Source organism: Rutidosis leptorrhynchoides, chromosome 10 (assembly GCF_046630445.1).
Source record: "Rutidosis leptorrhynchoides isolate AG116_Rl617_1_P2 chromosome 10, CSIRO_AGI_Rlap_v1, whole genome shotgun sequence".
Lineage (NCBI taxonomy): Eukaryota > Viridiplantae > Streptophyta > Magnoliopsida > Asterales > Asteraceae > Rutidosis > Rutidosis leptorrhynchoides.
This window is the reverse complement of record NC_092342.1, coordinates 50,857,016-50,882,772: the sequence shown is the minus strand read 5'-3', so window position 1 is coordinate 50,882,772 and position 25,757 is coordinate 50,857,016. Positions and strand designations below refer to the sequence as shown.

The window sequence follows — 25,757 nt, the reverse complement described above, 5'->3', positions numbered from 1 at the left end:
TGAATTGGAGCATGAAACAGAATCAAGTATAAGTGATGGTTTATTCGAAGTGGGTTTGAGGTGGTGGTGGAGGTTGTATGATGATTCGAAGAATGGCCGTAGGTGGATCATGTTGGTGGTAGACGGTTCTTGGTTGTAATATAAGACCCGTTAACACAAATAAAGGAGAGGATATGTATGTTTGTATAGTATATGTCGATAGTCCAGCAAAAAGAAAGAAAGAAAAAAAACACAGATTAATTGGTTCTACTTCTGGTGATTGACGATTAGTGAGGAGAAATTTGTGATGGGTTTGTTGATATTGGAAGATGGTGTATATCACATCCCATCTATATATAAGTTGAAATATAATAATAATCATATAATTACATAATAATAATAAAGTGACAATAATGCTAACATAAAGCATGGAGTAATGAAAACCAGCTGTCAAACTTTGTAATTTCTTTACCGACAGATATTGATTCGTAGTCCGTTGCTAAATAGTTTAAATATAAGAGTGTTCCTAAAAATTCCAAACCTTTAAATTACGTCTATTTGATTATTTCACTCATTAACTGTTTGAAACCCGATTAAAAAGGTTCGTTAATTATTTAGTTTTCTGTTCCAATTAATACGTACGGAGTATTAAAACTTAACTTAAGATATTAAAATTATTAGCAAACTTAAGAATTGATAACACTTAAGTATGGTCCAACGTTACTTTTCAAATTCACATTAGTTGAGTCACTTATTTAAATACCAACGAATCAACTAACGAGTATTACAATTGCTTACTATTCAAGCTTGAAATCACTTATATTCAATATACTATATATATATATATATATATATATATATATATATATATATATATATATATATATATATATATATATATATATATATATATATATATATATATAACGATTCATTTTAATAATAAACTTTATTATATCGTTTATTATTTTATATAATTATTTCAAATAATATTCCAAATTATTGTATGCATAAATATTTTTAAATATATATATATATATATATATATATATATATATATATATATATATATATATTTACAAATAGTTGTTCGTGAATGGTCGAGAATGGTCGAAGGTCAATTGAATATTTCAAAAATTTTGAGACTCAGATTAACAGACTTTGCTTATATTGTCAAAGATATTAAATCGTATCGAGAGTTTGGTTTAAAATTAGTCGAAATTTTCCGGGTCGTGACAGGGACTGATCCACTTGGTCATTTACCGTTTAATTTTAACTATGCTACGCACCTCCGATTAACATGTAACTTGTTCTAACATGCTTATATATGATTAAAAACCTCAGAAAAATAGTTCGGGACCCGACCCGAACGTGTTGACTATTTCGTTGACTTTGACTTGACCAAAGTTGACTTTTGTTTAAACTTAACCAAATACTTATGCAATCATCCTAACATGCTTTTATATTTGAATCATGCATGAAACTTGGCAACGTGATTCACATGCTACATGTAATCGAGTCGTAACGAGCCATAGGACTAATTGAACAACTTTGACCCATCGTGTTTACCGTTATTGATACAACCTACTTGTTTAGGTCAAGACTAGCAATTGTCCTTGCACACGTTTACTTGTGAAGTACTTTATTACTCGTGCACTCAAGGTGAGATCATAGTCCCACCTTTACTCTTTTAAACTTACATTTGGGATGAGAAAACATAAACGTTTCATTTTACAAAGTGAACAGAAGTACAAAAACAAACATTCTACATACGAGTTAGAACAAAATCCTCAATTCGATTAACATTAGTTACACTTGCCGGGTGTAAGCGAGAACTTATGTTGTATGGCCATACGGGTTTGACAAACCCTCATTCGGACGGTTCGCTACCGTTATTGGATGAAATATATTTTCGAGAAACATTGTATGTTTTAACACTATTGTGATGGGGTTCTATGGATGGAAAGTTAAGCCTTGATAATTGGGTGCTCGTGATAACAAATTTCAGAATGGTTCACTATTATTTCAATGATATAAATCTTGTGGTTCATTTGTACTTACTTACTTACTTAAACCTATGATTTCACCAACGTTTTCGTTGACAGATTTCTATGTTTTTCTCAGGTCCTTGAACGTTTTGTGATACATGCTTTCGCTCATTATTTTGATACTTGCATTGGGTGTCGAGTATATATGCATACATGGAGCGTCTTTTGGCTACTTTTAAATTGTGTCGCATATGTTTCATTTGTACTTATAACGTTATAACGTAACTTGTGGTTGAACTATTCTTGTAAACTTTGAAACAATCTTTACATTTGAAATGAATGCGACATATTTTTGGTCAAACGTTATTTTAAAGATTTACGACCACGTAATGGGACCTAAGTAGACGGCGCCGTCAATGACGATTTTGTCGGGTCGCTACAAAGGGGGCGGTTGGGTCGGGTTGGGCTCAAACGACTTGTGATCTCCTAAACAAGGAGATGGGTGTCGTATCTAAAGAGTAGTTCTTGGTCCCAAGCTAGTAACATAATTTTCGAATTATAGCTCACCGGTATTTTTTGGTGTCGAAAGACTTCTGTTGCTCGTGGATTAACGAGTGAAGTGAGGCGTGATTCGGGTGCAAATCCGACGGTATCAAAAGGAGTGTGTAATTAGTGGGTCGGGCTGTTATTGTGGGATGAAGTCATGTTAGAGTTGGGTGTTGTTTAACGTCTCTTTAAGTGGGAGATTTTTGAAGTGCGAAATCGAGTTAAACAAGTCGAAAATTGGTGCAGTTGAAGGTCTCCCATATACGAAGAACGTTTTCCGTATAGGGAGGTGGCTCTCATATAGGGAGAATTATGGAGAGTTGCTCAAACCCACTTTCCGTATAGGGAGAAGGGTCTCCCGTATCGGGAGATTGACTAGACGAGTTGAAATTGGATTTTGACTAGGATTCCTCGTTGTATCGTGATTCCAACTCGTTTTAGGCTATAAATACCTCCATATGTAACCTGTTAATTGTACCTACGAATTTCATCAATAAGAATACTCTTTGGTCGGTCGATGATTAAAGTAATCAACTTTTGATTACATATAACCTTGTTATATTCCCGTTTTTTTACGTACTTGCTAGTTTCTTCGTGTCCTTCACTTTAAATCCGTTTGTTGTAAGTAAGTTTGATAACTTGAAATTATCAAGTCTTGTTAAGGCTCACACGTTTATCTCTAACACCACAAACTCTCACAACACATTTACTTACATATATTTCCACTACCAAGACTAACAAAATATATAAAGGTGGAGATCGTACACGAGCAAAATTTATCCATACACCACTAAAATTGTTTTAAAGTTTGTACAGTACAACATTATAATGCATGTTTAGTGGTGTATGAAAATTTTTGATGATGTACGGATCATCACTTAATATATAATTATATAATTTACCATTTGAGTTTATGTTCAAAACACAACATAAGTACAAGTAGCACTTGTATCTTCGACATGGGTGTACAACTATTAAGAGCTTGATTCAGAACTTAGAAGGGAGCTAACTTTGTTACCTAACCCATCAACAAATTCACCATTAGCTTCTTGCAGAATTCTTGTCCAATTCATCCCTTTATCCCCTCTGTTGCCGAGTTCAAGTTCCGTCTCTTTTCAACGACACATTTAATTAACATAACTAGTTTTTTGGCCCGCGCTTTCGCTGCGGGTTAGTTTCGGGAAGAAAAAAAAAGTACTGTAGCGGGTATTCGGTCGGGTTGGTGGAACGGATCAGGGGATCCAGATGGTATTGGGTTAGTAGTTTGGGGGGCTGTTGGGCAAATCATGTTTTGAAAAAAAAAAAAAAAAAAAAAAAAAAAGAGTTACTATTAACCTGGTGTCAACCTATCTTTATCACAATTAAATATATGTATAATAATAAGCGAATTCAGCCCCTTTGTGCATTTGTCTATTTAGATATTTAATTAGAGTCATCACTTCATCAGGGGCAACGTCTTATGTTTAACCAAACCAATCAATGTTTCACCGAAAATGTTAGTAGATCAATTTGTAATTTCATCATGTACATATTTGGAAGATATCTAAGGTTTTTTTTTTTTTTTTTTTTTTTGGTAAAGGGACGGTATCCAGGAAAATTTTAGCACATTGAATTAAGGGATTCTTTTAGAGGTCCTAGCGGGCCGCTGTTGTTTCTGTCGCATAATATGGTCTACGTGCACATGTGGTTGTTTGGTAGAGAATTGAAACACACTCATCAAGAGCAAGCTCGATTCCACAACTGGCTTTAATGACCGAAAGCTTCTCCTGTGTACAGCTTCTCCCTTGATTTGCCGCAATTTGAAGCTCTGTACGAGATGGATTTTGTATGATTTTTGAGTACTGTATATCATCAAATATTCATAAATATCAAACATTATATCACAGGAAAATCTTGAAAATAATATAGATGAATGGAGGCAGCAAGATATGTGGGTTGCTAGGCTGAATAACATGTCATAACAGGCTTGAAAGGGGCCGATTTGGGTTAACCGATAAACATGACTTTCGGATGAACTTCTAAATACTTGTTAACATTTTCCCAAGTAAATTATTAAGAACACAAAAGAATATTAAAGCGATAATATCCTAATCTTCCATATTCAAATGATTAAGATGATTTTGTAAGCGGATATATTATATAGCCTATGTTAGCCCATATACCATTTTTGTTTGTTTGTATAGGCCCTATACAAACTCAAGTGGGACATGGACTAAAAACCCAGTGCCTTTGGTATAGACCGAGACTTGTAGCTTGATTTTTTACTCATTCTATAATGAGAATAATTGCAGCTGAAAAGAAAGCAAACGGGCATGGAACATGGACCATCTAATACGCACTCGGGCTAACTTAAGTGGAAATAGTCATGGGCCATATATTATATGGCCCATATGTTATATCCCCTGATAAGTCTTACTTAATAAAATTAGACTTCGAGAATTATTGAATGATTTTCCAATATTTTTCTTAACACGTGTGCTAAAACATTGTAATATATATATATATATATATATATATATATATATATATATATATATATATATATATATATATATATATATATATATATATATATATATTGGTAGGATCAAGAGGGAAGTAACCAATCGGGGGAAGCAAAATCCTTTTTTTTTTCATTTTTTGAAAAAACTTTGTTCACGAACATTATAGATTGGATGAAAATATGAACATTTAATAAAGATACTTTGTGATAAATGTTTTTATTTTGGCGGAAAAACGCTCGAAGAACTAATATATAACAATTATCGTATTTTTCGAGCGTATGTTGAGGTTTAAGATATTAGGGTTTATAAATTTAGAGTTTAGATTTAGGGTTTAGATTTAGGATTTAGATTGACTTTTTAACACGAACGGTTTAGAGTTTAGGGTTTAGGATTTGGTGTTTTGGGTTTATGGAATAAATCCAAAACACCAAACCCTAAACTCTAAACCCTAAACTCTAAATCGGACTAAATTTTACTTCACAAAACATGAAGAAAAAAAAACGTTGACATTCTTCACGAACAATATTATCTTGAATGTTATTTTTGTCGCTCGTTTTTCCGCCTAAATAATAGCATTCATCACGAAGTGTCTTTTCTAAATGTTCATATTTTTGTGTGATCTTGATGCTTGAAAAAAAAAATTTCCAAAAAAAGGAAAAAAAAAAAAAAAAATTGCTTCCCCCCAATTGGTTACTTCCCCATTGATCTTGCCCCTATATATATATATATATATATATATATATATATATATATATATATATATATATATATATATATATATATATATATATATAGTAGAGGGATCAAATGAGAACTTTTTTGGTGTGAGAACCCTGAGAACTCAAAAATACACTGAAATTCGAGCAAAAAAGGGAAATCTGAGTAAAAAAGGTGAAATTCGAGCAAAAATTTGACACGGACGAACAAAAAAAGTGATATTCGAACAAAAAATTGGAAAGTCGAACAAAAAAAAAAGACACGGCCGAACAAAAAAAAGAAATTCGAACAAAAACGTGTTCTACATTTTTGTATTCGAACAAAAAATTGTAGAACATGCGGGTAGTCGAACGAAAAAGTTGATATTCGAACAAAAATGTGTTCTACAATTTTTTTTTTTTTTTTTTAAAAAAAAATTTTTTTTGCTCTACTATGATTTTTTGTTCGTCCGTGTATTTGAATTTTGCTCGAATTTCCTTTTTTTGTTCGTCCGTGCCCCTTTTTGCTCGAATTTTAGTGTATTTTGAGTGTTTTTAGAGTTCCTAGAGTTCTCACACTAAAAAAGTTCTCACTAGATCCTCTCCCTATATATATATATATATATATATATATATATATATATATATATATATATATATATAGGGGCATGATCAATGGGGAAGTAACCAATCGGGGGGAAGCAAAAAAAAAAATTTCGTTTTTTTTGAAATTTTTTTTTCCGGCATCAAGATCACACGAAAATATGAACATTTAGAAGAGACACTTCGTGATGAATGTTATTATTTAGGCGGGAAAACGATCGACAAAAATAACATTCAAAATAATATTGTTCGTGAAGAATATGAACGTTTTTTTTCTTCATGTTTTGTGAAGTAAAATTTAGCCCGATTTAGAGTTTAGGGTTTAGAGTTTAGGGTTTGGTGTTTTGGGTTTATTCCATAAACCCAAAACACCAAACCCTAAACCCTAAACTCTAAACCGTTCGTGTTAAAAACTCAATCTAAATCCTAAATCTAAACCCTAAACCCTAAATTTCTAAACCCTAATATCTAAACCCTATAAACCCTAATATCTAAACCCTAACATCTAAACCCCAATAGCTAAAACCTCAAAAAACGCTCGAAAAACACGATAATTGTTATATATTACTTCTTCGAGCGTTTTCCCGCCAAAATAAAAACATTTATCACAAAGTGTCTCTACTAAATGTTCATATTTTCATCTCATCTATAATGTTCGTGAACAAAGTTTTTTCAAAAAACGAATGGTTACTTCCCTCTTGATCCTACCAATACATATATGTATATATATATATATATATATATATATATATATATATATATATATATATATATATATATATATATATATGTATGTATATATATATATATATATGTATGTATATATATATATATATATATATATATATATATATATATATATATGTGTGTGTGTGTGTGTGTGTGTGTGTGTGTGTGTGTGTGTGTGTTTCACCTCAGATTTTGTGATTTACCGAATACATATAGCTACATGTGGATTGACTATAGCATGTTCGTACTTGACATAAGATTACAATTGGGGACCCCTTACAATTGATGGATAAAAACTTATTTGAGAATGTACCTGAGCTAGGTTGGCTGGCATGACAATGGTAATATCACCTTCCCAATCTTGAGCAAATAGCTTTGCAAGTCCTCCTAAAGGTCCACCAATTTCTAGCACCTGATTGCACCGGTGCTTGACCTCCATTTCAACTAAATGAGCAACCTGATCAATGAGAATGTTATCATATATATCAGAATATATCTTGAAATCAATGCACAAGGCCTTTGTTAAAGCTTTCCACCACAATATTCGATAAATACACCATGATGTACAACGTTTTATGCATATAGCATAACTACTTATTACATAATTGTGATAATCAATATTGTGATATATATATTTTTTTGAACGACAGTATAGTTATACTGCTATATAGTGGTGGATATATCATTGACCATATATAAAAGATGGCACCCTTCGGCTTAAGAGTATCTAGATGGATCAACAATCAAAAGGTTGGGGTGTATGTGAATACTTGTGTATATGAAAAGTCGAGTTTTAGTGATAATCACCTTTGCAGCGAGCTTTCCTCCGCAAGCTCTCATGAATTCTTTCAACCGAAGTATCGGAACAATATGAGGATTTGCTTGACACACAATAAATTGATTTACATTGAAAAGCTCTTTTAATTGCATCTTCGGTAAATCAATCTCCAAACTACCGTCCCTCCACCTACGAAAGTAACTGTTTTTAGCCTCTTCGGGTCCCCAAGAAGGGTAATAAGGTACAATTTCTCCATTACTATCTTTTGCCATTAATTCTTGAGCTTCAAAAAGCCCGGGAAAAGCACAAGAAGCGGTGACCGCGCTCCAAATAACCACATGTGGTGAAGTCAAGTAACAAAGGCATCTTGGCGGTTCATGTTTCCGAGAGGAGCACACCGTGATTCCAAGAACTCGGCCCGTTAAGTCATATGCTTCTTGAAATGTAAGATTACTTGTCAAATTCCTTAAAAGTGCTTGCAAATGTCTAATGTCATGAACTGCCCCCTTTATCATAACCCTTTTAAAAACATTAAAGATTCCACCCATTTGATCAAAGAACTTCAAAGAGTACCATGTATCGTTGATAAAGGTTTGAAGCTCATGACACGATTTAGTAGCAATAATTGAACAAATTATGGACCCCGCGCTAGACCCGCATATAATTTGAGGTAGAAGCTTATGCTCAAGTAACATCTTCACAACGCCTACGTGGAAAAATCCAAGAGAACCACCACCACTTAAAAGCAAAGCGGTTCTTCCAAAAGCATGTCGCGTTTCATATAAAAATTCAAGCTTTTCGTCAAGAAGAAGCTCGTCGGAATTATAGTCACAAATCATTCTTAATTGTTCTGCCACCTCATCGATGTATTCCTCGATAAGTTTCGGTACAAGAAGCCTACCCTTATGAAGTTCTTGATTACACATATTTCCAAGATCTCTAACAAGATCAGCCCGCATGAAAAATACAATATCTCTAATAGAACAATTCAAACGACGTTGTCTTAGTTCATCAAGTTTGTTCCGAATAAGTTCTTCATCAAAAACATCACTCTTGCACGTTTTCAAAATTTCTTCATCTGAAATCTTAGCAGCATGAATTACCCGTTTTCCATATGATATTAGTGAGTTCGTTTTTGATTTCGCGTAATGTTTGAGTAAGAATGCTATTAGTGCAAGTAATGCTAGCATACTTTTCAACTTCCATGAATGCAACCATGAGCTAACTTTTGTATAACAAATGAAAAAACGATTAACCTGATTTCTCAAGTGTGACATAGATTTGAATATGTTGTACCTTTAGAAATATTGAAAATTAACTATATTATGGTGTTTGAATAAAATGATGACAGAATTGAATCTGAAAGTAATGAGTAATGGTGGATGATATATATGAATAGATTTCGTGGCGTCAAAGAAAAAGATGATAGATGTCGATCAATTCCTTAATTACTGAGATATTAAGTTGTTGCTGAGTGCCGCAAAAGGGGATTAAAGGTATAAAGCCAATTATTATGACTTTGGGCTATGGTGTTGACTATTGTTTTTTTTTTTCCGAAAAAATTAATATATATAAAAAGATCGTAAAGATCCGGTAGTACACACAAATGACAAAAATTGAAAGGTCGTGCTCTGAACGTCCTACACACAATGGACGAAAATTAAAAGAAAGCGAGCACATTGAAATTGTAAGATACAGTACAAACGAACAAACCACCAAACCTAAATCTACAATATAAATAAAACCTAAACTCGTATCTAACACCGCAATCGCCGCTATTCAAAAGATGCACAACTAAATAGAACGTCGGGCACTCCATCAGCACCTAACCCGATTCCCACAGACCAAAATAACCTCTCGTACCCGACACAAAAATGTCGAATCAGATCAAACCCCGTTCGAGCGGAAAAAAGACCCTGAGAGAACACTCCAGTAAACATCAATTTTTCGAGGTCAACTAAGTCGACACACATCGACAACAACATCGAGTCCACCCGAATAGACACGACTACGGGACAGGCATGAACTACACAGGCAATGTGACAACCCGGAAATTTCCGACCAAATTTAAACTTTCAAAGTTTGTTAAGTTGAATCTCAAGAAGTGTAAATTGTATTCATACATTCATTTAACCTCGACCAAATTCCGACGATTCACGAACCATTATATGAACGGATATGATTATATATGTATATGTGTATATATTATAACTTGAAAACGTTAACAAAGTATTAGATGTATAATACTTTACATGAACGTATTTGTTTCAAAATATATTTAATATAATTATCGACGGAATTAAAGATAATATAAAATGTTTGAATTATCAGATACATTGTGATTATGATTACGGGTCTCTGTTATGAGGTCCACTATGATTTGAGAAATCTATTTTTTTTAACAATATGCAGAATAAATGGTCTACAAGTAGAAACGTATTATAAAACTTTAAGATTATTAAAGTTATTACTATTATCTTTATTGTTATAAATTTTAGAAATTATATAAAACGATTTGAGTGTCACGTCTTCTTTAAAACGGATAATGTTAAAATATCTAGAACCACTTTTGAAAACTTGTTATTGAATCATTATGATAAAGATAAAGGTTTTAACGTTATCCTGAATTTCAGAATTTTTCTAGAAACCTTTTGACAAATTACAAATGATAACGGTACGTGATTTAATTAAATATAAATATATAAATAACTTGCAACGTGTAATTAAAAACATGTTTATATATATTTCGAATTATTTAATAAACGATATTAGTATTCGATTAGTGAGTCGATTAATATTAGAACATTTGACGAGTTAGAGTAAACGTTAGTACATAAATGATTCGTACCAATTTATGTTATAATAAACCTTGAAATATAAATAGTTTGAGAAAGTATTTCTAATATATATAAATTTTATATTTCTAAATAAAAATATATATATTTTTTACAAAGTGATAAAGTATAATATTAACTTAGTTATATAACGCTTTGATTTAAGATTATATATATATATATATATATATATATATATATATATATATATATATATATATATATATATATATATATATATATATATATATATATATATATATATATATATATATATTAGTAAATAATGAGACGTCGATTTAAAGAAGCAAATAACCAAAACACTCGAGTGTTAAGGTTACATTTTGAGTGAGATAGTTTATCGATAACTTAAGGCTATGTTTTGATAAAGGTACGTTACATGAAACGTAAAATACAAGTTTTCTCAGCGTACGAAAGGACGTTCGAGAAACCGGAACCGAGACTTAAGTTGAGCGTTAACGTACAAGTTTTCAGAACTAATGTTTCAAGTCACCTATGTTCATAAATATGATATAATATATATATATAATTACATAAATTAATTATATATATATATATATAATATTAATAAAAACTGTTGGCAAGCATTATTAATCGATCATGAGCTGGAAGAGGGCCTCATGCGATCGCATGGTTTCCCCCTCACACCCTCATGCGATCGCATGAGGTGTTTGGTGAGGCCAAATCCATTTAAAGGTCGAACGTTCTCAGTTTCTGATTCATTTTTTCATATATCTATCTCTAGATATTACACCGTATTACTTATGTTATTTATTTACTAATATTATTATTAAAGATTATTATTAATATTATGATATTAATATTAGTAGTACTATTAATATTAGTATTTTACATAAAATACTACGACGAGGTCATGTCCAAATGATTTCAATATGTTTTTTTTTCGAGGGGGATAGAGCTAAGGAAATTATGGGTTATAGCTATGGAGATTATGGGTATTGTTCGAGGGTATGCTCGTGAGTCAAATCTTGTGTTTATCATCCCCGTTGTGTCTACGTACTTTCCTGCAATATTGAATCACAATATTGATACGTGAGCACTCATAACTTAACTTTTATATATTGTTAGTGTATCCCTGACTAGTGCTCGAGTATATTTGATTATGCATGCTTGTACGCTTATTATTGTCGTTAGATAGTTTATGTTGAATCCTGAATTTAATACATATACTACTGAGATAAGGTATAGGATATGCATGTCGTTGGAAAGCTGACGAAAAATTAATAACTTTTCATTTAGAAAGCGTATGGTTTCAATGAACGGATTAAAAGATATGGTCAATTGAATTATCTATAATTTTAAGTATTATTGTTAAAATAATTAATATTATTACTATCTTCGTTATTATCGTCGTTATTATTATTATCTAATAATTATTATTACTATTATTATTATCATCATCATTATAAGTGTTATCATTAAAAATTGTCATTTTTATTAATATTACTATCGTTATTATCATTAAGATTATTATTAACATTATCATTATTATTATTGTTATCATTATTATTTTTATTATTATTATCATTAAAATAGTTATTAGTATTATCATTAATGTTATTATAATATTTATTATTATTAATATTATTATCATTAAAACTAATATTAGTATCATCTAATATTTATGATTGTTATTATTATTATTATTATTATTATTATTATTATTATTTTGAATGCAATATATAAGAGGACCAAAAGCTATTAAACAAATCGATTAGGAAATAATGAGTATAAGTATCATGATGAAATTAAAGTATTGTAAAATATTGATTTAGATAAAAATAACGTTTTTATTATTTTTATCATTATTATTATTATTATTAAAAGTATTATTAATATTAAAACTATCATTTTTACTAAAATAATTATTTTTAATAAAAATATCATTGTTACTATAAAATATCATTATTATTATCATTTTAGTATTATTATTAATAAAAACTATCATTTTGAATAGAATTATTATTATAAAATATTATCATTATTACAGTAATATTAAAAAGTATCGTTATTATTAAGATTATCATGATTAGAATTATCATTTTATTATAATTAATATCATCTTTAGTAAATATAAATATTGTTATTATTATTAGTAGAATAATAATAATTATTATTATTACAAAATTATACAACTCTTATTTATTATTGTTATTATCGATATTATTTTATCAAATAAATAGGTGATACAAAGATATTTTTACCACACGTAATATAATTACATTAATATTATATACCACTATATTTTTATAATATTAAGTGAACTTTATAAATTTTATTATTTAAGATATATAAAAGTATATTTTTATCATATATAAATTTTAAATATAAATTTTTATTAACAAATGACTTTTATTAATTACTCTAATAAAATATGATAGATATATTTAAATATATAAAACGACTATATTTATGTTATACAATTTTTGGAAGTCATTTTGGATTAAATGACTTTTGTTGACTTTTGCATGATAATCTCGAGCATTAGGAATGTGATACACTATGACCTGACCTAATTGTTAGACAGATATTGACCAACATATAAATATATATACTTAATATAGGTTCGTGAATCCGAGGCCAACCTTACACTTGTTCAATGCCGTCATATGTATTTTTACTACAAAATACAGTATTGTGAGTTTCATTTGCTCCCTTTTTAAATGTTTTTGCAATATATATTTTTGGGACTGGGAATACATGCGCTGCTTTTATAAATGTTTGACGAAATAGACACAAGTAATTGAAACTACATTCTATGGTTGAATTATCGAAATCAAATATGCCCCTTTTTAGTCTGGTAATCTAAGAATTAGGGAAGTGGCCCCTAATTGACGCGAATCCTAAAGATAGATCTATGGGCACTAACAAGCCCCAGTTAGAGAATTTGAACTGCTTTAGTACTTCGAATTTATCATGTCCGAAGAGAGTCCCGGGATGATGGGGATATTCTATATGCATCTTGTTAAGGTCGATTATGAAATGTCCCGTTCTTATTGATTAAAACGTTCCATATTAATTGATTTCGTTGCGAGGTTTTGACCTCTATATGAGACGTTTTTCAAAGACTGCATTCATTTTTAAAACAAACCATAACCTTTATTTCATAAATAAAGGTTTAAAAAGCTTTACGTAGATTAAATGATAATCTAAAATATCCTGTTTACACACGACCATTACATAATGGTTTACAATACAAATATGTTACATCGAAATCAGTTTCTTGAATGCAGTTTTTACACAATATTATACAAACATGGACTCCAAATCTTGTCCTTATTTTAGTATGCAACAGCGGAAGCTCTTAGTATTCACCTGAGAATAAACATGCTTTAAACATCAACAAAAATGTTGGTGAGTTATAGGTTTAACCTATATATATCAAATCGTAACAATAGACCACAAGATTTCATATTTCAATACACATCCCATACATAGAGATAAAAATCATTCATATGGTGAACACCTGGTAACCGACATTAACAAGATGCATATATAAGAATATCCCCATCATTCCGGGACACCCTTCGGATATGATATAAATTTTGAAGTACTAAAGCATCCGGTACTTTGGATGGGGTTTGTTAGGCCCAATAGATCTATCTTTAGGATTCGCGTCAATTAGGGTGTCTGTTCCCTAATTCTTAGATTACCAGACTTAATAAAAAGGGGCATATTCGATTTCGATAATTCAACCATAGAATGTAGTTTCACGTACTTGTGTCTATTTTGTAAATCATTTATAAAACCTGCATGTATTCTCATCCCAAAAATATTAGATTTTAAAAGTGGGACTATAACTCACTTTCACAGATTTTTACTTCGTCGGGAAGTAAGACTTGGCCACTGGTTGATTCACGAACCTATAACAATATATACATATATATCAAAGTATGTTCAAAATATATTTACAACACTTTTAATATATTTTGATGTTTTAAGTTTATTAAGTCAGCTGTCCTCGTTAGTAACCTACAACTAGTTGTCCACAGTTAGATGTACAGAAATAAATCGATAAATATTATCTTGAATCAATCCACGACCCAGTGTATACGTATCTCAGTATTGATCACAACTCAAACTATATATATTTTGGAATCAACCTCAACCCTGTATAGCTAACTCCAACATTCACATATAGAGTGTCTATGGTTGTTCCGAAATATATATAGATGTGTCGAGATGATAGGTCAAAACATTGTATACTTGTCTATGGTATCTCAAGATTACATAATATACAATACAAGTTGATTAAGTTATGGTTGGAATAGATTTGTTACCAATTTTCACGTAGCTAAAATGAGAAAAATTATCCAATCTTGTTTTACCCATAACTTCTTTATTTTAATACCGTTTTGAGTGAATCAAATTGCTATGGTTTCATATTGAACTCTATTTTATGAATCTAAACAGAAAAAGTATAGGTTTATAGTCAGAAAAATAATTTACAAGTCGTTTTTGTAAAGGTAGTCATTTCAGTTGAAAGAACGACGTCTAGATGACCATTTTAGAAAACATACTTCCACTTTCAGTTTAACCATAATTTTTGGATATAGTTTCATATTCATAATAAAAATAATTTTCCCAGAATAACAACTTTTAAATCAAAGTTTATCATAGTTTTTAATTAACTAACCCAAAACAGCCCGCGGTGTTACTACGACGGCGTAAATCCGGTTTTACGGTGTTTTTCGTGTTTCCAGGTTTTAAATCATTAAGTTAGCATATCATATAGATATAGAACATGTGTTTAGTTGATTTTAAAAGTCAAGTTAGAAGGATTAACTTTTATTTGCGAACAAGTTTAGAATTAACTAAACTATGTTCTAGTGATTACAAGTTTAAACCTTCGAATAAGATTGCTTTATATGTATGAATCGAATGATGTTATGAACATCATTACTACCTCAAGTTCCTTGTATAAACCTACTGGAAATGAGAAAAATAGATCTAGCTTCAAAGGATCCTTGGATGGCTTGAAAGTTCTTGAAGCAGAATCATGACACGAAAACAATTTCAAGTAAGATTTCCACTCGAAATAAGATTGTTATAGTTATAGAAATTGAATTAAAGTTTGAATATGATTATTACCTTGTATTAGAAAGATAACATAATGTAAGTAACAAAGGTTTCTTGGTCTTGGATGATTACTTGGAATGGATTTAGAAAACTTGGAAGTAAACTTGCAATCTTGGAAGTATTCTTGATTTTATGAAACTAGAACTTTTGGAATTTATGAAGAACACTTAGAACTTGAAGATAGAACTTGAGAGAGATCAATTAGATGAAGAAAATTGAAGAATGGAAGTGTTTGTAGGTGTTTTTGGTCGTTGGTGTATGAATTAGATATAAAGGATATGTAATTTTGTTTTCATGTAAATAAGTCATGAATGATTACTCATATTTTTGTAATTTTATGAGATATTTCATGCTAGTTGCCAAATGATGGTTCCCACATGTGTTAGGTGACTCACATGGGCTGCTAAGAGCTGATCATTGGAGTGTATATACCAATAGTACATACATCTAAAAGCTGTGTATTGTACGAGTACGAATACGGGTGCATACGAGTAGAATTGTTGATGAAACTGAACGAGGATGTAATTGTAAGCATTTTTGTTAAGTAGAAGTATTTTGATAAGTGTCTTGAAGTCTTTCAAAAGTGTATGAATAAATATTAAAACACTACATGTATATACATTTTAACTGAGTCGTTAAGTCATCGTTAGTCGTTACATGTAAATGTTGTTTTGAAACCTTTAGGTTAACGATCTTGTTGAATGTTGTTAACCCATTGTTTATTATAACAAATGAGATGTTAAATTGTTATATTATCATGATATTATGATATATAATATATCTTAGTATGATATATATACAGTTAAATGTCGTTACAACGATAATAGTTACATATATGTCTCGTTTCGAAATCATTAAGTTAGTAGTCTTATTTTTACATATGTATTTCATTGTTAATACACTTAATAATATATTTACTTATCATTTAACATAATTAACCAAGTGTATCAATATCTTAATATGATTCATATGTACCTAGTAAGACGTTGTTATAACGATAATCGTTATATATATCGTTTTCGAGTTTCTTAAATTAATAGTCTCATTTTTATGTATATAACTCATTGTTAAAATACCTAATGAGATACATACTTATAATAAAATCATGTTAACTATATATATAACCATATATATGTCATCGTATAGTTTTTACGAGTTTTAACGTTCGTGAATCACCGGTCAACTTGGGTGGTCAATTGTCTATATGAAACCTATTTCAATTAATCAAGTCTTAACAAGTTTGATTGCTTAACATGTTGGAAACACTTAATCATGTAAATAACAATTTCATTTAATATATATATAAACATGGAAAAGCTCGGGTCACTACAGTACCTACCCGTTAAATAAATTTCGTCCCGAAATTTTAAGCAGTTGGAGGTGTTGACGTATCTTCTGGAAATAAATGCGGGTATTTCTTCTTCATCTGATCTTCACGCTCCCAGGTGAACTCGGGTCCTCTACGAGCATTCCATTGAACCTTAACAATCGGTATCTTGTTTTGTTTAAGTCTCTTAACCTCACGATCCATTATTTCGACGGGTTCTTCAATGAATTGAAGTTTTTCATTTATTTGAATTTCGTCCAACGGAATAGTGAGATCTTCTTTAGCAAAACATTTCTTCAAATTTGAGACGTGGAAAGTGTTATGTACAGTCGCGAGTTGTTGAGGTAGCTCCAGTTGGTAAGCTACTGGTCCGACACGATCTATAATCTTGAATGGTCCAGTGTACCTTGGATTTAGTGTCCCCCGTTTACCAAATCGAACAACGCCTTTCCAAGGTGAAACCTTAAGCATGACCATTTCTCCAATTTCAAACTCTATATCTTTTCTTTTACTGTCCGCGTAGCTCTTTTATCGACTCTGGGCGGTTTTCAATCTTTGTTGAATTTGGATGATTTTCTCGGTAGTTTCTTGTATTATCTCCGGACCCGTAATATGTCTATCCCCCACTTCACTCCAACAAATCGGAGACCTACACTTTCTACCATAAAGTGCTTCAAACGACGCCATCTCAATGCTTGAATGGTAGCTGTTGTTGTAGGAAGATTCTGCTAACGGTAGATGTCGATCCCAACTGTTTCCGAAATCAATAACACAAGCTCGTAGCATGTCTTCAAGCATTTGTATCGTCCTTTCGCTCTGCCCATCAGTTTGTGGATGATAGGCAGTACTCATGTCTATACGAGTTCCCAATGCTTGCTGTAATGTCTGCCAGAATCTTGAAATAAATTTGCCATCCCTATCAGAGATAATAAAGATTGGTATTCCATGTCTGGAGACGACTTCCTTCAAATATAGTCGTGCTAACTTCTCCATCTTGTCATCTTCTCTTATTGGTAGGAAGTGTGCTGATTTGGTGAGACGATCAACTATTACCCAAATAGTATCAAAACCACTTGCAGTCCTTGGCAATTTAGTGATGAAATCCATGGTAATGTTTTCCCATTTCCATTCCGGGATTTCGGGTTGTTGAAGTAGACCTGATGGTTTCTGATGCTCAGCTTTGACCTTAGAACACATCAAACATTCTCCTACGTATTTAGCAACATCGGCTTTCATACCCGGCCACCAAAAATGTTTCTTGAGATCCTTGTACATCTTCCCCGTTCCAGGATGTATTGAGTATCTGGTTTTATGAGCTTCTCTAAGTACCATTTCTCTCATATGTCCAAATTTTGGTACCCAAATCCTTTCAGCCCTATACCGGGTTCCGTCTTCCCGAATATTAAGATGCTTCTCCGATCCTTTGGGTATTTCATCCTTTAAATTTCCCTCTTTTAAAACTCCTTGTTGGGCCTCCTTTATTTGAGTAGTAAGGTTATTGTGAATCATTATATTCATAGATTTTACTCGAATGGGTTCTCTGTCCTTCCTGCTCAAGGCGTCGGCTACCACATTTTCCTTCCCCGGGTGGTAACGAATCTCAAAGTCGTAATCATTCAACAATTCAATCCACCTACGCTGCCTCATATTCAGTTGTTTCTGATTAAATATGTGTTGAAGACTTTTGTGGTCGGTATATATAATACTTTTGACCCCATATAAGTAGTGCCTCCAAGTCTTTAATGCAAAAACAACCGCGCCTAATTCCAAATCATGCGTCGTATAATTTTGCTCGTGAATCTTCAATTGTCTAGACGCATAAGCAATCACCTTCGTCCGTTGCATTAATACACAACCGAGACCTTGCTTTGATGCGTCACAATTAATCACAAAATCATCATTCCCTTCAGTCAATGACAATATAAGTGCCGTAGTTAGATTTTTCTTCAATAATTGAAACGCCTTCTCTTGTTCATCCTTCCATTCAAATTTCTTCCCTTTATGCGTTAATGCAGTCAAGGGTTTTGCTATTTTGGAGAAATCTTGGATGAATCTTCTGTAGTAACCAGCCAATCCTAAAAATTGACGTATATGCTTCGGAGTTTTTGGGGTTTCCCACTTTTTAACGGTTTCAATCTTTGCCGGGTCCACCTGGATACCTTCTTTGTTCACTATGTGACCGAGGAATTGAACTTCTTCCAACCAAAATGCACACTTTGAAAACTTAGCGTACAGTTTTTCTTTCCTCAATACTTCTAGCACTTTTCTCAAATGTTCTTCGTACTCTTGATCATTCTTTGAGTAAATAAGTATGTCATCGATGAAAACAATGACAAACTTGTCAAGATATGGCCCACACACTCGGTTCATAAGGTCCATGAACACAGCTGGTGCGTTAGTCAATTCAAACGACATAACCATAAACTCGTAATAACCATAACGCATCCTAAAAGCAGTTTTTGGAATATCATCCTCCTTTACTCGCATTTGATGATATCCAGAACGTAAATCGATCTTCGAATAAACCGACGAGCCTTGTAGTTGATCAAATAAGTCGTCAATTCTCGGCAGTGGATAACGGTTTTTGATGGTAAGTTTGTTCAACTCTCTGTAGTCAATACACAACCTAAATGTACCATCCTTCTTCTTGACAAACAAAACAGGAGCTCCCCATGGTGATGTGCTTGGTCGAATGAAACCACGTTCTAATAGTTCTTGCAGTTGGCTTTGCAGTTCTTTCATCTCGCTGGGTGCGAGTCTATAAGGAGCACGAGCTATTGGTGCAGCTCCTGGTACAAGATCTATTTGAAATTCAACAGATCGATGTGGAGGTAGTCCCGGTAATTCTTTCGGAAATACATCGGGAAATTCTTTTGCGACGAGAACATCATTGATGCTCTTTTCTTCAGTTTGTACTTTCTCAACGTGTGCTAGAACAGCATAGCAACCTTTTCTTATTAGTTTTTGTGCCTTCAAATTACTAATAAGATGTGGCTTCATGTTGCCCTTTTCTTCGTACACCATTAAGGGTTCTCCTTCTTCTCGTACAATGCGAATTGCATTTTTATAACATACGATCTCTGCTTTCACCTTCTTCAGCCAGTCCATGCCAACTATTACATCAAAACTCCCTAACTCTACTGGTATCAAATCAATCTTAAATATTTCGCTACCCAGTTTAATTTCTCGATTCCGGCATATATTATCTGCTGAAATAAATTTACCGTTTGCTAATTCGAGTAAAAATTTACTATCCAACGGCGTCAATGGACAACTTAATTTAGCACAAAAATCTCTACTCATATAGCTTCTATCCGCACCCGAATCAAATAAAACGTAAGCAGATTTATTGTCAATAAGAAACGTACCCGTAACAAGCTCCGGGTCTTCCTGTGCCTCTGCCGCATTAATATTGAAAACTCTTCCGCGGCCTTGTCCATTCGTATTCTCCTGGTTCGGGCAATTTCTAATAATGTGGCCCGGTTTTCCACATTTATAACAAACTACATTGGCATAACTTGCTCCGACACTACTTGCTCCGCCATTACTCGTTCCGACACCATTTGTTCCTTTCGTTCTGTTAACCCCTGGTCCGTAGACCTCACACTTCGCCGCGCTATGACCATTTCTTTTACACTTGTTGCAAAATTTGGTGCAGAACCCCGAGTGATACTTTTCACACCTTTGGCATAGCTGCTTCTGATTGTTGTTGTTGTTGTTGCAGTTGTTATTGTTGTTGGGATGATTGTTGTAGTTGCTGTTATTGTTGTTGTTGTTGTTGTTGTTGTTGTTGTTGTTGTTGTTGTTGGGTCATTTGTTGTAGTTGCGATTGATGTTGCGATTGTTGGGATAATTGTTGCGATTATTATTGTAATTGTTGTTGTTGTTGTTGTATTGGTGATTCTTATCACCGTTTTCCTCCCACTTTCTTTTGACTTGCTTCACATTGGCCTCTTCAGCTGTCTGTTCTTTAATTCTTTCCTCAATCTGGTTCACTAGTTTGTGAGCCATTCTACATGCCTGTTGTATGGAGGCGGGCTCGTGTGAACTTATATCTTCTTGGATTCTTTCCGGTAATCCTTTCACAAACGCGTCGATCTTCTCTTCCTCATCTTCGAACGCTCCCGGACACAATAGGCACAATTCTGTGAATCGTCTTTCGTACATGGTAATATCAAATCCTTGGGTTCGTAACCCTCTAAGTTCTGTCTTGAGCTTATTGACCTCGGTTCTGGGACGGTACTTCTCGTTCATCAAGTGCTTGAATGCTGACCACGGTAGTGCGTACACATCGTCTTGTCCCACTTGCTCTAGATAGGTATTCCACCATGTTAATGCAGAACCTGTGAAGGTATGCGTAGCGTACTTTACTTTGTCCTCTTCAGTACACTTACTTATGGCAAACACCGATTCGACCTTCTCGGTCCACCGTTTCAATCCGATCGGTCCTTCGGTTCCATCAAATTCCAAAGGTTTGCAGGCAGTGAATTCTTTGTAGGTGCATCCTACACGATTTCCTGTACTGCTAGATCCAAGGTTATTGTTGGTATGTAGCGCAGCCTGTACTGCGGCTATGTTTGAAGCTAGAAAAGTACGGAATTCCTCTTCATTCATATTCACGGTGTGTCGAGTAGTCGGTGCCATTTCCTTCAAAATAGTCAAATGGAACAAGTTAATCAAACAGAATATTAAGAGTAGTTAATAGTATTTCGTAGCATAATATGAACTCATTTATAAAAGCTTTTTCTTCATATTAGTATTTTATAAGTTTAAATTCGGGTAGTACCTACCCGTTAAGTTCATACTTAGTAGCTAATATACAATTGAACTACTACAATTCTATATGAAAAACTGATTATAATAATATTTCGCGTTCAAACTTTTATACAATATTTTACAAACTTACAATACCGCTTATTTTACATAAAGCATGAAATATAGCACACAATAACTTTGATACAAGATAGTTGTGAAGATAATTCTAGCTAGTACACAAGTCGTTCAGTAAAGGCAATAAAGACACGTAATTCATACGTCCAGAAACAAGTCATGCATTCTGGTTTTACTAGGACTACTTCCCATCCTTGGTCTTGTGGAACATAACCGTTATGGCCGTTGATAAGACAGCGTGTTGTAACGTCGTCAAAGGGACGAGGGTTACGTAATGACCAACAGTCTCGTAATAACCTAAAAACCTCATTTCTTACCCCAATTACCGACTCCGTCACTTGTGGGAACGTTTTGTTTAATAGCTGTAGCTCGATGTTCTTTTTCTCACTTTGGTGAGAAGCGAACATTACTAACCCGTAAGTATAGCATGCTTCTTTATGTTGCATGTTAGCCGCTTTTTCTAAATCATGAAGTCCTATATTCGAATACATTGAGTGAAAATAATTTCTTAACCCGTTGCGTAAAATAGCATTTGGGTTCCCCGCAATATATGCGTCAAAGTAAACACATCGTAACTTATGGGTTTCCCAATGTGATATCCCCCATCTTTCAAACGAAAGTCTCTTATAAACTAAGACATTCTTGGAACGTTCTTCGAATGTCTTACAAACTGATCTCGCCTTAAATAGTTGTGCCGAGGAATTCTGACCGACTCTAGACAAGATTTCATCAATCATGTCTCCGGGTAGGTCTCTTAAAATATTGGGTTGTCTATCCATTTTGTGTTTTTAAACTGTAAAATAGACAAGAGTTAGATTCATAAAAAAATACTTATTAATACAAGCAATTTTTACATATATCATAAAGCATAAGCACACTATATTACATATATTACACCACACGAATACAACTATCTTATTCCGACTCGTTCGTTTCTTCTTCTTCGGTTTTGGTTCGTTTTGCCAAGTTTCTAGGGATATATGATGTTCCCCTAATACTAGCTGTCGTTTTCCACAACGGTTTAGAAAAACCTGGTGGTTTAGAGGTTCCCGGGTCATTGTTACAACTTAAGGGCTTCGAGGGTTGACGATACATATAAAGTTCATCGGGGTTGGAATTAGATTTCTCTATTTTTATGCCCTTTCCCTTATTATTTTCTTTTGCCTTTTTAAATTCAGTTGGGGTAATTTCTATAACATTATCGGAATTCTCGTCGGAATCCGATTCATCGGAGAATTGGTAATCCTCCCAATATTTTGCTTCCTTGGCGGAAACACCATTGACCATAATTAACCTTGGTCGGTTGGTTGAGAATTTTCTTTTACTTAACCGTTTTATTATTTCCCCCACCGGTTCTATTTCCTCCTCCGGTTCCTCCTCTTCCGGTTCTGATTCTTCTTCCGGTTCTGATTCTTCTTCCGGTTCTTCTTCGGGAACTTGTGAATCAGTCCAATATATATTCGACTCTTCGTTATTATTAGGTGAGTCAATGGGATTTGTGCTAGAGGTAGACATCTATCACACAATATCAAACATGTTAAGAGATTAATATATCACATAATATATACATGTTAATAATATATAGTTTCCAACAAAAATGTTAAGCAATCATTTTTAAAGAAAACACGATCGAAGTCCAGACTCACTAATGCATCCTAACAAACTCGATAAGACACACTAATGCAAATTTTCTGGTTCTCTAAGACCAACACTCGAATACCAACTGAAATGTCCCGTTCTTATTGATTAAAACATTCCATATTAATTGATTTCGTTGCGAGGTTTTGACCTCTATATGAGACGTTTTTCAAAGACTGCATTCATTTTTAAAACAAACCATAACCTTTATTTCATAAATAAAGGTTTAAAAAGCTTTACGTAGATTAAATGATAATCTAAAATATCCTGTTTACACACGACCATTACATAATGGTTTACAATACAAATATGTTACATCGAAATCAGTTTCTTGAATGCAGTTTTTACATAATATTATACAAACATGGACTCCAAATCTTGTCCTTATTTTAGTATGCAACAGCGGAAGCTCTTAGTATTCACCTGAGAATAAACATGCTTTAAACGTCAACAAAAATGTTGGTGAGTTATAGGTTTAACCTATATATATCAAATCGTAACAATAGACCACAAGATTTCATATTTCAATACACATCCCATACATAGAGATAAAAATCATTCATATGGTGAACACCTGGTAACCGACATTAACAAGATGCATATGTAAGAATATCCCCATCATTCCGGGATACCCTTCGGATATGATATAAATTTCGAAGTACTAAAGCATCTGGCACTTTGGATGGGGTTTGTTAGGCCCAATAGATCTATCTTTAGGATTCGCGTCAATTAGGGTGTCTGTTCCCTAATTCATAGATTACCAGACTTAATGAAAAGGGGCATATTTGATTTCGATAATTCAACCATAGAATGTAGTTTCACGTACTTGTATCTATTTTGTAAATCATTTATAAAACCTACATGTATTCTCATCCCAAAAATATTAGATTTTAAAAGTGGGACTATAACTCACTTTCACAGATTTTTACTTCGTCGGGAAGTAAGACTTGGCCACTGGTTGATTCACGAACCTATAACAATATATACATATATATCAAAGTATGTTCAAAATATATTTACAACACTTTTAATATATTTTGATGTTTTAAGTTTATTAAGTCAGCTGTCCTCGTTAGTAACCTACAACTAGTTGTCCACAGTTAGATGTACAGAAATAAATCGATAAATATTATCTTGAATCAATCCACGACCCAGTGTATACGTATCTCAGTATTGATCACAACTCAAACTATATATATTTTGGAATCAACCTCAACCATGTATAGCTAACTCCAACATTCACATATAGAGTGTCTATGGTTGTTCCGAAATATATATAGGTGTGTCGACATGATAGGTCGAAACATTGTATATGTGTCTATGGTATCTCAAGATTACATAATATACAATACAAGTTGATTAAGTTATGGTTGGAATAGATTTGTTACCAATTTTCACGTAGCTAAAATGAGAAAAATTATCCAATCTTGTTTTACCCATAACTTCTTCATTTTAAATCCGTTTTGAGTGAATCAAATTGCTATGGTTTCATATTGAACTCTATTTTATGAATCTAAACAGAAAAAGTATAGGTTTATAGTCGGAAAAATAAGTTACAAGTCGTTTTTGTAAAGGTAGTCATTTCAGTCGAAAGAACGACGTCTAAATGACCATTTTAGAAAACATACTTCCACTTTCAGTTTACCCATAATTTTTGGATATAGTTTCATGTTCATAATAAAAATAATTTTCCCAGAATAACAAATTTTAAATCAAAGTTTATCATAGTTTTTAATTAACTAACCCAAAACAGCCCGCGGTGTTACTACGACGGCGTAAATCCGGTTTTACGGTGTTTTTCGTGTTTCCAGGTTTTAAATCATTAAGTTAGCATATCATATAGATATAGAACATGTGTTTAGTTGATTTTAAAAGTCAAGTTAGAAGGATTAACTTTTATTTGCGAACAAGTTTAGAATTAACTAAACTATGTTCTAGTGATTACAAGTTTAAACCTTCGAATAAGATAGCTTTATATGTATGAATCGAATGATGTTATGAACATCATTACTACCTCAAGTTCCTTGGATAAACCTACTGGAAATGAGAAAAATAGATCTAGCTTCAAAGGATCCTTGGATGGCTTGAAAGTTCTTGAAGCAGAATCATGACACGAAAACAATTT

The 25,757-nt window shown here is 32.7% G+C and overlaps 1 protein-coding gene across 1 annotated transcript; it reads right to left on the bottom strand.

The window, feature by feature from the left end:
• Positions 1 to 3,487: 3,487 nt before the first annotated feature.
• On the bottom strand, positions 3,488 to 9,099 carry LOC139870266 (triacylglycerol lipase SDP1-like). Its single transcript, XM_071858101.1, has 5 exons — positions 7,852 to 9,099; positions 7,358 to 7,501; positions 4,189 to 4,354; positions 3,712 to 3,785; positions 3,488 to 3,622 (listed from the first exon to the last, which is right to left on the bottom strand). Exons 1-5 carry the CDS (start codon positions 9,097 to 9,099, stop codon positions 3,488 to 3,490), a joined length of 1,767 nt encoding a protein of 588 aa, XP_071714202.1.
• Between the last annotated feature and the right edge of the window lie 16,658 nt (positions 9,100 to 25,757).

Excerpts from the sequence above, each read along its gene's own strand:
- LOC139870266 (XM_071858101.1), bottom strand. The coding sequence starts at position 9,099 with ATGTCACACTTGAGAAATCAGGTTAATCGTTTTTTCATTTGTTATACA. Across the intron at positions 7,502-7,851 it reads GAGGAAAGCTCGCTGCAAAG|GTTGCTCATTTAGTTGAAAT; the intron begins GTGATTATCACT and ends CTCATTGATCAG. Across the intron at positions 3,623-3,711 it reads CCGACCGAATACCCGCTACA|ACGGAACTTGAACTCGGCAA; the intron begins GTACTTTTTTTT and ends CGTTGAAAAGAG.